Here is a 14,934-nt window from a genome sequence, read left to right on the forward strand (position 1 = left end):
TGGGAGCCCTGTGTCTGGCTGCCTGTGTTTGCCTCTTGTCTCTCGAGTCTCTCTGTGTACATATTTAAAAAGCTACATTTAATAAACAGACTTGTGGGTGCTTTAGGCCAGATAAAGTGGCCGTTCAACTTTTATGAACTTGTCAGTTGCAAAGGGAGTTCTTTATTACTCCCAGGGTAACAGGCAAAACTGTACCAAGTCAAAAGGATTTGCATTGGAGTTCCTTGGGCAGATTTGAAGATGCAAATTTGAAAATGTTCTTATTTGGACCTGGTTTCACTCATTTTTTCAGAAGAAACCAGCAAACAAGCAGTAGAGACTAGTTCATTATATTGTTTTCATTTGCATTTTCAAGGATAATTATTCTTTTTTTTTTTTTTTTAGTTAATCCTTTCATGAGTATGAGCAAATGAAAATGTGTGTGATTTTGTTTGTGAATGTACTTTTATCTCAGTCATATTGTATTTCATAGCAGGCTCTGGGCCTTGCCTGAGGACTTTCTTCTACTAAGATTTTTTTAATTAAGGCTTGGACTCTTCCTAAATTTAGAAATTACTCTTCTTTGTAATTGAATTTCCAACAGAGACCTGTAACATAAGAAACAACATTCTCCTAGCACCAAAATTATGAATTGATTGCATTTTACGAGGTGTGGAAAGGAGTTCCCCTAATATTATGAAGTCATATCAGCCTAGACATTACATGAATTAAATAATTCCTCCTCCCATTTTCCCTTTTTGAATATACATTCATATATATAAAGAACCTTTTAAAATATGAGTAGAAAATGTGGTAAATTTTTAAAAATACTTTATGTTGCTAAAAATTAAAAATATGCTTAAAATGCTTAAAAACTTTGAAGAGTATTAAAGTGCTTCCCTTCTATGTTAGGAAGCATTCAGAATTGTCTGAGTTGAATGTAAAAGTCTTGGAAGCTCTGGAACTGTATAACAAGTTGATGAATGAAGCACCAGTATATTCAGTCTATTCAAAGATCCATCATCCAGCACATTACCCACCTTCATCAGCTGGAGTTCCAATGCAGGTGAGCATTTTTGAGAACATTTTTCAAAATTTAAGAAAAGTTTTAAATTTAAAAAAAGAAAGCTTTAAAGCATAGTATTAAAATTTCTGTGGTCTATGAATAACATTATAAAATTCATCTTTGTCAAAAAATGTTGGCTAAACAATTAGTGTTCACCAGGACAATTACAAAGACACTATTTCACAAATACATTTTAGTTAATTTATAACATAATGAAGAGACCATTAAATATATGAGGGGAGTTCTGTTCTTCATAAGCTTTTGTAAATATAAAGCATAAATCCTTTATGTAACTGTAAATCCTTTTTGTAAGTATAAAGTATAAATCCTTTGATTTAGGACAGTGCCTGGCATGTCACAAGTTCTACAGATGAGGTACTGATGCTGTTCCTGTTGCTCAGCAAGCAAAATTTAACATTTCTTTTAAATTTCTGTTAAGATTTCTTTGACTTACATGATTATTAAAAGGCTTCATTAAAGAACTCATTTTGTTCTCAGATCATGCTTTATATTTTCTTAGATGCACAACTTAAATTGTGCATGCATAACATATATGATGCAGGCATATAGATGCAGGTTCCGTGAGCCATTCGTGAACACCATCTTTTCCGGAACTTTACACCTTTTCTGTGTTTCCCAGCTGAACTGAATATTTATATTTATCAATATCCATTATTCTGAAACCTTTTTGAAATTTCAGCCAGTTAGTGGTTGAATTCAGAATGAGTTTGGATGAACAAATTTCATATTAATTTACAAAAACTGGTATGTAAATGAGTGTGTGAAGGAGACACCAAGGAGAAAAGATAGAATATGGATGCATAATCTAGATGACTTGACACAACATAATTGTTAAGTAAAAAAAACGAATAGTTACCATGGTAACTCACATCAGACAAGATGCATTTATCAAATATGCCATGCCCTGAACTTCTGAAAATGATGAAAGAGTCATTACATATGAGGATAGAAAGAATTTCTGGGTGCAAAAGACAGCTGGAGTTTATTCAATATTGCTTCTGTTTTCAAAGAGTTATCTGCTGCTGCTATGAACACGGAACAAAAAGAAATGTTTGCGCCATTGTGTTATGGGACTGTGTGTTGTATTTACTTCTTTGTGTGTCTGGAAAGGGTTATTTATTATTCCTATGTCAGGTTTTTCTGTTTAGTTGCATACTGTTTACAGCCTGTGTTTCGCTAAGCATAACTCATTTCTTTAAAAAGCTAGCTTTCTGTCTAGTTTGATTCTTCACATGATGCTATCTGTACTATTCGTGCATAACAGCATTTGAAATATTCAAAGTTCCTATTCTAATTTGAAAAAAAAAGTTCGTACTAAAAAAAGTTAGCGTAACACACCATTAATTGCATCTGTGAAGGCCACTCAGGAATCCTAACCTGCAGAAGAGGTCCACTTCCACCATCTCAGCCTGTGGTCAGTGGGCTGTTATGTGTCTGCTAAGGAGGTAATATGATTGTACTTATTAATGTCATAGTTGATTTGGCATTTCTAGCATTCTAAATTTTCATGTCATTGGTCTTTGCTTTAAAAATAGCTTAGTTTAAAACTTATGGTTACCAAGGGGGAAGGGGTGGGGAGGGGAGGGATAAACTGGGAGATAGGGATTGACATATACACACTACTATATATAAAATAGATAACTAATAAGAACCTACTGTATAGCACAGGGAACTCTACTTAAAACTCTGTAATGACCTATATGGGAATAGAATCTAAAAACAGGTGGATATATGTATATGTATAACTGATTCAATTTGCTGTACAGCAGAAACTAACACAACATTGTAAAGCAACTATACTCCAATAAAAATTAATTTTTAAAATGAGCTCAGTTTAAAACTGGAGCGATTGATATTTATTAAACGTGCATCGTTTTGATGCTGTATTTGGTAAGCAGATGGTAGATCCTGTATGTTACCCTGGAAATTAAGTAGGGCACATATAAATATTCACAGAGACTTAGACCTTTGCTATTTCTTAAGAGTACATCTCCTTTACCCATAGTTCTTCTTTCCTTTTGTCCTATCTGTCCTGCAGGCAGGATGAAGGAGGCATTGGCAGAGAGGGCCTGCACTCTGCCTTGATACCATTTATTCTTCAACTTGCTCTTTTAAGTTTCATTCTTAAGAAGTTGAATAAGTCACCTGAGATGGGGGTGAAGAAGGTCATCTCTCTGATGGTAACTTGAAGTGATACTGTGCTGCCCTTCAAGGGAGTATATAGTTTTCTGTGGCTCTTCAGCAAGACACGTTACTTAGTAATAGGCAACCTGGGTGGATTCCAACGTGCTCCTTAAAAGTACACCACCTCCCTTCCTTTCAACCCCCTGCAAAATAAAAGAACAAGTAAATCATAAATTTCCATAGATTTGGCACTGTCATTTGGAAGCGCTCCACTTTTTATACTAGGGTGGATAGATTGGTAGAATCAGATTGCTCCCCAAAGAAGTATAACATTTTATTTCATTTAAGTCTTTTAAACTTTTAAATGTATCGCTAGGTAGTTGTTTGGGAGATCAGTGAGTCAACTTTTTCTCTTTGGTTAATAGACATATCCAGTTCAACCACATGGTGCAAACTATATGGGTCAAAGTATTCACCAAGTCACTGTTGCCCAAAGCTACAGCCTAGGACCAGATCAAATCGGTCCAGTGAGATCGCTGCCTCCAAATGTGAATTCCTCAGTGACAACACAGCCTGCTCCAACTCCATATTTAAGGTAAGTGTTTGAGAGCTGTGTTAATTTTGTAATTATATGCATTAAATTTTCACAGATTTTCAGAATGAGAATAATTAGACCCTTCTCTTTATAATAATAGTGCCCTCTTTTGCTATTGAGATGAAGTTGTAGAACTTCCCATTCAAGATCCCATGAAATCGGAATGGTGCTGTCTTAGCTTTGTTAACCATACTGAGATGGTGCCTAGACCTGGCTTATGGTCTGGGTCCCCGGGACAAAATAAAGCTAACTGTCCCTTACAGGACCCAAGCCTGTACTTGGGTCCTGTAAGGGTATACTTAGCACGGTGCTCTAATCAGCCTAGTAAAGTAGTCCCAGACATATTTTAGGAGCATGTACTCCTAAAAATCAGAAAACTTTTGTTACTTTGACTCTTAAACAGAAGTGTGTTTGAGCTGTGGAATTTGTAGTCTAAGTTTTCATACTAACTTCTATTCTGAAAAACATGTTTAAATCTTGCCTTCTGTTAACTTTGCTTAACCACACAAAATGTTTATTCAGTACAGTCATGTGTAATGATTTGTAAGGTCTCTTCCCACTCTTAAATTCCATGTGTATAAATTTTAGACATTATCTGGAAATTAAATAAATCTGTTGGTATTGGTGTTTGATTAAGTTAAAATGTAAAAATTTTGTTATCCTGGGTGACACTAGGAATTACAGAGAAAAATGAGTATAGACAATACTCGTTTTTGGACGAGTATAGACATTAATCCTACTATATTGAAGCAGTGTATTTGGTGCATTTAAAAATTATATATCTTTTGAAAGATATGCTATAGTAATTACAGGAACAAATGAAAGTCCTGCGATTTGGTGTGACTTTTCAACTTAGTGGGGTTTTGGGGGTTTTGTTTTGTTTTTGTATAGTGTCAATAAGTAAACTATAGGTCAGGACTATTTTGAGGGTAGATTCAGGACACTTTGTGGATTACATGTTCTCCCTGCCTTTATTATTTTTATGTAGGGATTCAGGTTAAGCTATCCCGGGCAGCTTTGAAAGTGCCCTACCAAAGGAAAGTATAAAGAGTGGGTGAGGAATAGTGGTCTCCTCTGTGCTGATCGAGAGAAGAGGGAAGGGAGAAAATGGGCCGAGGGTGTACTTGAGCCGGGGTTTTGTTCTCATTGCAGCTGGCCAAGGACACCAGCATCAGAAATAATCTGCATCTCCTCAAAAGATTTCTAAATGTTTTCCGTGAGAGATTTTGGAGAAAACAGAATTAGATAGGCCGTATAATCCTATATTTTATTTCTTTTTGAGTACTTTCTTCTTCCCAAATATAAAAATTACATTAACAGTATTGGATAGCTGGAGTAGTTAAATCATAATCGGAATAGTAGAGGTATATAAACTTAAAGAGACGGAAAAGACATTTTTATTTTCTCAGATCTCTGACCGTAACTTAGATAATGTAAAGTAAATATGGTTTTCTTTTTAAAATTTTGTTTGTAGTGCTGGACAAGACACTGTTTCCAATCCTACTTACATGAATCAGAACTCTCACCTTCAATCAGCTACTGGTGCAGCTGCTTACACGCAGCAAATGGGGATGTCTGTGGATCTGTCATCTCACCAGAGCACTACTTCCAGTTTGCCGCGGTCGGCAGGGTTTGCAGTGGCAGCTCCAGCTCATTCAGTTGCACAGCAGCAAACAGATTACCCTCAGCAGCAGCCTCTCCTTTAAAAACAAACCAAGCATTTTCTTGAAAGCCTTCCTAAGTGTACTACTTGACCGTTGTGATTGTAATCTGAAAATATTAAAAGAAGAAAAAAAATTTTTCTCAGCTCAAAAGGCCCATGAATAAAGCTCAGAAACGTATTTTACTCTAACAGGCCATAAAAGGTTTTTTTCAGTCCCAACTTGTTTGAGGTCAAATTTTTGATGAGAGGCAGCTTCAGGTTCCTTCCAGTTAGTTTTTTCTTACTTTCAAATCTCTCTACACAAATCTGGACAACCAGTAAGTAGCCTTATGACACTAAACAACATGACATAGGAGCGTACAAAGAAACCACCATTTACCCCTAAAATATGGTAATTGGGAGAGCACTGAAACGTTTAAGTATTTTTTGTCTGCATATTTTTTTTTCAGAGTTTCCCACCCATCATTATTTTAAAAGGCAAACATGTTTTTGTGTACGCTAGCTTCCCTGCATATTTCCTTTGGCTTCTTAAATTGTAGTTGTGTTTGCAGTACTGTCAGTTTTGCTCTCAGTGGTGTGTTGAGTAGTAATTAGCATATAATTGTCTATGGAAGCAAGAGCACTTTGGGAGGAACAAAAATGTTTTCTGTTATTATCAGTGAAGACCATGTAAATGCAGTTGTGTGATAAAGCATTTAGCCAGTCCCCCAGTCATGCCAACAAGTGGGCTGAGGAATGCCCCACAAAACATTTCCATTCCCTGGAAAAAAACGATTTCTTTTCCTACAAGGTTCCTTGGCATTTAGAATTGCCACTAATGACCTTTTCAAGTGATTTTGGCCATTCTCTAATGAAGGTATGGTCAGTTTTTTTGTTTGTTTTGTTTTGTTTTCCTGTAGTGTGGTGTGCAGAGATGCTGCATTCCCTTTTTACAGAGTATATGTGAATTTAAGCTATGAGACATTCCTAATAATTTGATGTGATATATATACCAAGTGTGGATGATGTGTGTTTTTATTGATGTTGTTCTTTTAAAGAGATGATTTGAGTACCACTGGTATGCCAGACTGTTGAAAATTTTGGCCATTCCTTTCAAAAGTAATCCTGAGCCTGTGGAATAATAACAGGCAATGGCTTTATAGGGAAGCCATCAAGACAGTTTTCCTGAAGCCTATGTTTTAAAGTGAGTTTATAGTGCTAACAGATTCCATATACTTTAGGAGTTCAGTAGTAAACCAATAAGGATTGTTTTCTTTCCTAAAAATTTGCACACTACTGCATCATCTGCCAACTTTTTAGATAACACAACATGCAAATACATATGCTTACAGATATATGGTATTTAGACTGGGGAAAAACAATGGACATAAGTTTTGTTTTTAAAAAGTTAACTTGTGGGAATTCTCTGGTGGTCCAGTGGTTAGGACTCGGCGCTTTCACTGCTGGGGCCCGGGTTCGATCCCTGGTTCGGGGAACTAAGATCCCGCAAGCCGCCAAAAAAAAAAAAGTTAACTTGCATGGAAGCAAGATTTCTATATTGTTTTTTAAAGAAAGCCCTTAATCTTTCTACCAAGAATCCGTTTGAAGACAGTACTCTGGAAATTTTTGTCATTTATGTAGTTACAGAAATTTGATTATAAGTATGTTCCTTTTTCAAAGAAACTGTATATTAGAACAAAATAGTCTTAGGTATACTACTTGGTCTACATGTAAAGGGAAAAACAAGCAGTATTTGAAAGCCCAATTTCTGTCATTGTCTTATTTCAGGTACAAGTAACTGGAAAGAAACTTAACCTTTCATGTCTCTGTTCTGTTTTTTATCCAGTATTTTCCTTCTATGTGAATTCAATTATATACTTACAAAAAATTCTAAAATGGCACCTTACTTTTTTGGAAATGAATCTTCTATTCTTTAAAGAAAACAAAACATAAAAAACATTTACAAAGCTGCTCTTAATAATAATTAATGTTTGCATATATATGGAAAATCTTATTTTTCCCCCCAAACAATATTTAATAAAGTTATTTTAATGTTTGTGTAAATAATTCATGTATAATTGTGATCTGAGTTGTAAAAGCTTAATTCTGTATAAATCTTTGAAGTAGAATAAATACTGCACACCCACTAAATCGGGATCTGCCATTTAAGTTCACCTAATGTAGTTTTGTAATGATATAACATGCAACATGTATATAGTGTATATTGGCATTTAGCAGTGAAATTTTATACATCCAGAAGTTTCTTCTCCCTTTTAAATTAAAAATTATTTTTGCCATACTGTAATGAATTTTGTGTTGCAGGTTGTTGATAGTATAAAAACGTTATTGAATCTGTGTACTGAGATGATATTTTTGGTGTTAATAAGAAACACAGGGTTGTTATTTTTCTTTCTTTTTCGTGATCTTATGGATTGTATTTAAGACCTGTTTATAATTAAATGTTTTCTGCCAAAGGAATTGTCTAACATCAGGTTCATAGGTTTATATAAAAAATAAAAATAACTTCTGCTTTTTCATATTGTATCTTGGTACATTAGAAAGAATTCCTGAAAATTTATAATAAAATTAATTTTCGCTAATGTAGGAAAAATTTCCCCTGGATGTTAAACTGTATAAAGTAGGATATGTTCTTATAGTTTGGAAAATGTACGGTCTATCAGTATTGTCTTGTAATTTGGTAATTTGTTTATAAAATTACCTGAACATTAAATAATTATAATATTTATATCAACTAGGAGTTGATACTTGACTATGTAACAAATTTCACTGTAAATTTTTGAAGATAGTTATAGTTTCATTGTCCAAATTTTTAAGAAAATTGATTATTAGATGTTAAAAAAAATTATGGCTTAAAGATTTAAAAAGCAAGTTTTTCTTAGTAAAAATTGTGTCAAGGCCCCTGACTTCTAAGAGAGGATTTATTGAATTGTCATTATGATGAGAAAGCTGAAGTTATTTTTGTAAATAAGAACTTGTAAATAATATAGCACCAGTCTGTCATGCTTTGTTTCTGTCAAAAGGCATTTTTCTTATTTACTTACATCAGTTTTAGTAAGTAAAGGGAGGACTCAATTCTAGGGATTTGATTTTTTTGTTGTTAATTTGATTTATTTTTGTTTGAAGGTTAAAGATTATTTTTTTTTTACGTTTATTTATTTATTTTTGGCTGCATTGGGTCTTCATGGCTGTGCTCGGACTTTCTATAGTTGTGGCGAGTGGGGGCTGCTCTTTGTTGCAGTGCGTGGGCTTCTCATTGCCGTGGCTTCTCTTGTTGCGGAGCACAGGTTCTAGGTGCGCGGGCTTCAGTAGATGTGGCGAATGGGCTTAGTTGCTCCGCGGCACGTGGGATCTTCCCAGACCAGGGCTGGAACCCGTGTCCCCTGCATTGGCAGGCGGATTCTTAACCACTGCACCACCAGGGAAGCCCCAAGATTTATTTTTTAATAAAGCTTTCTGCAGAAGAATTATTCTAATTTTACCAAGCCAAATTTGAGTTTGCATTTTTAAAAAACATTACTGTGTCAAAAAAAATTAGGTTGCTTACGTAGAGTAGTGGGATGAATAGTGTCCTCCCAAAATTCATGTGCACCCAGAATGTCAGAATGTGACCTTATTTGGAAAAAGTCTGCAGATGGAATTAGGTAAGGATCTTGAGATGAGATCATCCTGGATTTAGGGTGAGCTCTAAATCCAATGACAGGTGTCCTTATAAGAAGAGAAGACACAGAGACAGCGAGCAAGTCATGTGAAGATGGAGGCATAGATCAGAATTATTCTGCCACAAGTCAAGAACTGCCTGGGGCCACCAGAGCTGAAGGAGGCAAGGAAGGATTCTTCCCTAGAGACTTCAGAGGGAACATGGCCCTGCTGACACCTTGATTTCAAATGTCTAGCCTCTAAAACTCAGAAGAAATTAATGTTTTAAGGCACTATGTTTGAGGTACTTTGTTATGGCCGCACTAGGAAACTAATGAACTTGGATAAAAGTGTACAGCAAAATCTGAATACCAAGTATTCCAAACTTTTACAAGATTGGTTAAAATTGTCACAAGAGTTCTGAGACAAATGTTTGTAGCCCAATCTTTTATTATCTTTTCCAAACTATAATGAAGTTGCATGGATAAATGAAACTAAGACCCCTGATAATCCCATAATCCCATTTTTAGTGATTTTTTTTAAAAACATCTACATTTCAATTGCTTTCTTTATGCCAGAGGTGTTAACAAGATTGTAGCTTATGCATTTACTATTCACTCTTCTCCTCTGTCTTGAGTAGTGGGTATTGAACGAAAGGAGAAATGTTCAAAGGCAAGCAGAGGAACAGAAGAAGAAACCAGAAAACTGGATTGGATATTCCCCAGAAAGGCTACTGAAGAATGGAGTTGTGTTCTTATTTTATACCATTTAATATACTAATGAGGAAAAGAAAGACTTTCCAATATCTTTACAGCAAGTCAGTGACCTCTACTAATTACATGTGGTCTAGGGAGCCTGCTACCTTTAAAAAAAAATTGAGGTGAAATCATATAAAATTAGCCGTTCTGAAATGAACAATGGCATTTAGTACATTTATAGTGTGCAGCCACCACCTCCCAAAATTAGACTTTTTGTGTCTCGCTGTTTTCACTTAGTATAAAGTTTTTGAGGTGCATCTCTATATATACCATAATATATGACGTTTATATACCACAGTTTATTCATTCATCTGTTGATGGATACTTGGGATGTTTCCACCTTTTTGCTGTTGTGAATAGTACTGCCATGGACATGCATGTACCTGTTATTTGAGTACTGATTTTCAATTCTTCTGGATCTATACATAAGAGTGGAACTATTGGGTTATGTGGTAATTCTATATTTAATTTTTTGAGGATCTGCCAAACTTCCACCAACAGTGCATGAGGGTTCCAATTTCTCTACATCCTCACCGACGTTTATTTCTTAGTTTTAAAAATTATAGCTCTCCTGGTAAATGAGAAGTGGTACCTCATTGTGGTTTTTGTGTTTCCCTAATGATTAATGATGTTGAGCATCTTTTCTTGTGCTTGGCCATTTGTATATCTTCTTTGGAAAAATATCTGTGTGAGCCCTATGCCCACTTTTTAATTGGATTGTTTGTCTTTTGTTATTGAGTTGTAAGAGTTCTTTATATATTATGGATACTAGACTCTTACTATATACATGACTTAGATCTAGTTTCTTCCATTCTATGGGTTGTCTTTTCACTTTCTTTTTTTTTTTTTTTTTTTGCGGTATGCGGGCCTCTCACTGTTGTGGCCTCTCCCGTTGCAGAGCACAGGCTCTGGATGCGCAGGCTCAGCGGCCATAGCTCACGGGCCCAGCCACTCCACGGCATGTGGGATCTTCCCAGACCGGGGCACGAACCCGCGTCCTCTGCATCGGCAGGCGGACTCTCAACCACTGCGCCACCAGGGAAGCCCTTTTCACTTTCTTGATGATGTTCTTTGATGCACAAAAGTTTTTAATATTGATGGAGTCCATTTTATCCATTATTTTTTTGTTGCTTGTGCTTTTGGTGTCATATCTAAGTTCATTACTAAATCCAAGCTCATGAAGATTTTCTCCTGTTTTCTTCTAAGCGTTTTATGGTTTTAGCTCTTATAATTAGGTCATTGATCCATTTTGATTTAGTTTTTGTACATGATGTGAGGTAGGACTCCCAACTTCATTCTTTTGCATATGGGTATCCAGTTGTCCCCATTTGTTGAAGAGACTGTTCTTTCACCAGCTGCTTTTTGACACTGCTATAACATACTCTAATGGTAGTCAGTTCTAGAACCTAAGTCCTCCAACTGCAATGCATCAACCACATAGCTGTATAGTTTGCAGTTCTAAGAGGTGACAGCCTTGTCCTCAGATTACTTCTGTCACATACCAAAAGGGGAATCAGTGCTATCTTGTCAGCATATAGCTCCCCACGGTGAACAGGTAGCCCATGAACAGATATGTTGGGTGTCACTGTAGAGGTGGTTTTTAGCTGTCACATAAATTTTTTTTTTCTCCAAGTAACTTCAAACAAGTGCTGTGAAAAGTACATTGTCTAAACTTTATAAATGGGACATAGAACCCCAGACAAATATAATCTTTATCATATTTCTTTCCTGGGAAACCCCCCCGCAGGGATTTTTGCCTACATGTGTTTGGTCAGGACTGTGTCAAAAGGCTACCCTTAACGGCAAGTGAGTCTGGGAAAGTGAGTATTTTGTTTTCCAGCCTCTATATAATATAGAGAAGGCAGGAAAGAAGATGATTAGGAATGAATGTAGAGTGAGCCATTCTATAGTATCTGCCACAGAGACAGACCTGTCCAGGTGTGTTTACAAGCTGGTGTTACTATTTGTGTGCCTGGTAAATAAATTCAGACTCAAATTGCTCTGTTACTGTCCCATGGTCAAATAAGCTCTTGTTCAGATTCTCTAATACAAGCACACCATAGTTTTTTAGTCAATAAAGGCTAGAATTAATATATTTACATCTGATTTGATTATTAAAACTGGGACATTTTTTTTTTAACCTCAGGAGAGACAGAGAAGTCCCTGGAAGTGGAGATGGGGATTAAAGATTTAAGCTGCTCCTGTCACTTCTATTTTAAAACAGATTTTAAAAATTACAGGTTTATTAGCATTCATTAATTAATTCATATAATAACATAGCTACTATATGCTGGGGATGCTAAGAACTGAATTTCTAAGGCTGAGTTGTTTCTCGCTTCACCATGCACTAACTGGTCATATAACATCAGATGTTGCACTTTGACTTGATTGTAAACCATTTTCATATACAGTGTCATTGAATTCTCAACACTTGTTAGAGAGGTAGGCAAAGAGGTTAAATAATCTTCACAAGGTCACACAGCTAGTTAAGCGGCAAAGTTAGGATTATGAACCGGTCTATCCGATGCTCACACATGTGCCTTTTCCCTTTTCCCTTTTCCTTTACACTAGTGTGACTATTGCCTAGAAATGATTTGTATATTAAGGTTATCAGGTAACAGCTTCCTTTCTCACAAATCACTGAGATTGATGGGGTCCCAAAGGACTCACCACATGGATATAAAATGCCTTCAGAAGTGAGAACACTCATCTAAAGAAGAGCATACAAGTGGCTGGATGTATTTACTGTGTAACTTGTAGTAGTACACTTAGCTCTGTCACACAGGTGGGCTGATGAGACCAGAGTTTGATGCAAACAGACTGGCTCTTTCTGAGACTCTGACAGGGTTCTGTGTTTGCTGAAAGAGTGAAATTCAAGGGATTGCTCTGAGGAAGACAGCAAGTGACAACTAGTTGAGTGATTTGAACTAGGAGAGTAGTTCCGAGTTGAAGCCTGGGGACCCGCCGTCAACATACATAGGCTGGTTTCTCCAAGAACCAAAGTTGCTGAGAAAAATCATTCAACCTGAGCTTGGGGTTCCGTTACATTCTCGGTAAGGGCTAAACTCTTAAGGATCACATATTAGGTAGGGTCTTCATGATCTCACCCATGTCAGTCCTTCTAAGCTCCTCCACTTTCTCACATATATACTAGATTCCAACCCCCAAGCCCCAAATTCCTCAGGTGCTAATTTTGCTTTTTTGTGCCTGCGTTTGGCCCTATTGTTTTCTCTGCCTAAAACGCTTTTGATCACCTAATAAATTGTGTTTTTAAGTGTCAGCCCAAATTTCACTGATTCTGGCTTCCAGACCTTGCTGCCCTTCTGTGGGTAGCATCTTGTAACTCTGTTAGCCTAGTTGCCATGTTGCATTGGAATGATCTGTCTGTGTGTCATATGGATGTCTCTGTGTGTGATACTATAGTTTTACTCACCATGCATTTCCAACCATCTTATTAATATTCCTCCATATGGAAATCAGTAAATAAGATAATAGGGCTTGCGTTCCCGGACTCCTTTGCAGCCATGGGTGACCCAATGACACGGTTTCAGTCAATGAGATATAGGTCAGAGGTCCTGGGGAGGGCTTTCTAGGATGAGAGAAACACCTTTGAAAGAAAAGGCTTTTGGCTCTTTCCCCTTATGGCTTACAAGGCAGATGCAATGTCAGGAGATAAAGCAACCATACTGTGACTCTGAGGAAGAAAGTTATGATGGCTCAGGAAGATTACAGATACCTGGCTCTGATGGCACCTTTGAGAGCACTACCAGTTCTAGACTCTCTTCCTCTGGACTTCCTCATATGTGAAAAAAAAAAATCTTTATCTCTTGTCAACCCTATTTGTATAGGTTACTGTTGGTAGGGTTTTGCTATTTGTATCTGAAAGCATTCCTACCCCCACTAGGTCTACAAAATCCTTCAGAACTTGGAGTTGTGTTTTACTCATTGGTGTATTCCCAGGGCCTAGCATAGGCATATAAAACATTTGTGGAATGAAGAATAAAAATTGATTTAGCAGAGAGCTGCATAGCACCTCACAGTGCCTGGCATTCAATAAATGTGTGTTTTCTTCTAACTTTTCTTATCCTTGTGCTTGTTGTTTATCATAATCATTCCATTTTAACGTGTGAAATCAGGGTGTATTTTACAGTGGATAGGCATGCATTGTAGGACTTCATTTTATTCCCTCAAAGCTATTCAACCAATGATGCATCTTAAACTCCAAGCTGTCTTAGAATCCAGAGAATAGGGCCTTATTTTAACTGTCAAGAGACAAAGGGGGCTAGGGTCCTAATTGTCAAGAAGGCCAATAGCTCTTAAAAAAACCTCAGTGTCTCCAGTGCTCATTGAATAATACTCATGGATGCTTTCCAGAACAGCATGCTCATTTCTCCACTCTGAGCTCAGGGACTGAAGCAGCACAGAAGCACAGTGAACATTTCTTTCTGGCTTACGGCAGGAAACAGTACATCACAGACCCTTGCTATGGGCTGGAGGAGGAGCGAGTGGTTATGAAGAACACTCAGTAAATAAAGGAGTCACCTAGAAGGTTGAAAGGTCATAGGTAATTTAGGCAGGTGACATTAATAAGAGACACAACGAGAGGATATGGGGATTAAGGAAAAAGCAAATTCTACGTAATCATCCTGACAATACTGGATATCTCCACTTCCATGTTTATACTTGCTGTGAACCACTGGTATAGATTCATTCACGTTCTCTGCCAACTTTGAATCTCTGTAAGCCTTTGTCCTTCACTGGGGACAGAAAAGTAGGAAAACTAGTACAGTATTTGAATATTAGTTGGAATTTAATTAACATTCAGCACCAATGAACTCTTATTTATTTATTTTTGGCCACACCACGCAGCCTGCGGGATCTTCGTTCCCTAACCAGGGGTTGAACCCATGCCCCCGGCATTGGAAGCGCAGAGTCCTAACCACTGGACTGCCAGGGAATTCCCTAATTTGAACTTTTAGAAGAATGTTTCCTTTCAACATTATAGAAAGAATTAGCATTATTTATGACAACCACCCAAAAATGGCAGAATGAAGACAATGAAGGATAGAGGTGATCAGATTTTATACCTACC

General features: G+C 36.8%; 1 protein-coding gene across 2 annotated transcripts in view; it reads left to right on the top strand.

Annotated features, from left to right (window-relative positions):
* STAM2 (signal transducing adaptor molecule 2) overlaps positions 1-5,613 on the top strand; it is a 48,566-nt gene extending 42,953 nt beyond the window's left edge. The window contains exons 12-14 of one of the 2 annotated variants that reach the window (XM_029225870.1): positions 892-1,045; positions 3,616-3,785; positions 5,260-5,599. In XM_029225870.1, coding sequence (XP_029081703.1) covers positions 892-1,045; positions 3,616-3,785; positions 5,260-5,491 — 556 coding nt within the window. In that variant the 3' untranslated portion in view covers positions 5,492-5,599. Of the gene's footprint in view, positions 1-891; positions 1,046-3,615; positions 3,786-5,259 lie in introns of both variants that reach the window. The other variant, XM_029225871.1, reaches the window with a different exon arrangement.
* Positions 5,614-14,934: the final 9,321 nt, after the last annotated feature.

The sequence above is a fragment of the Monodon monoceros genome, unplaced genomic scaffold, assembly GCF_005190385.1.
Source record: "Monodon monoceros isolate NGI ecotype Baffin Bay Population unplaced genomic scaffold, NGI_Narwhal_1 Super_Scaffold_16, whole genome shotgun sequence".
Lineage (NCBI taxonomy): Eukaryota > Metazoa > Chordata > Mammalia > Artiodactyla > Monodontidae > Monodon > Monodon monoceros.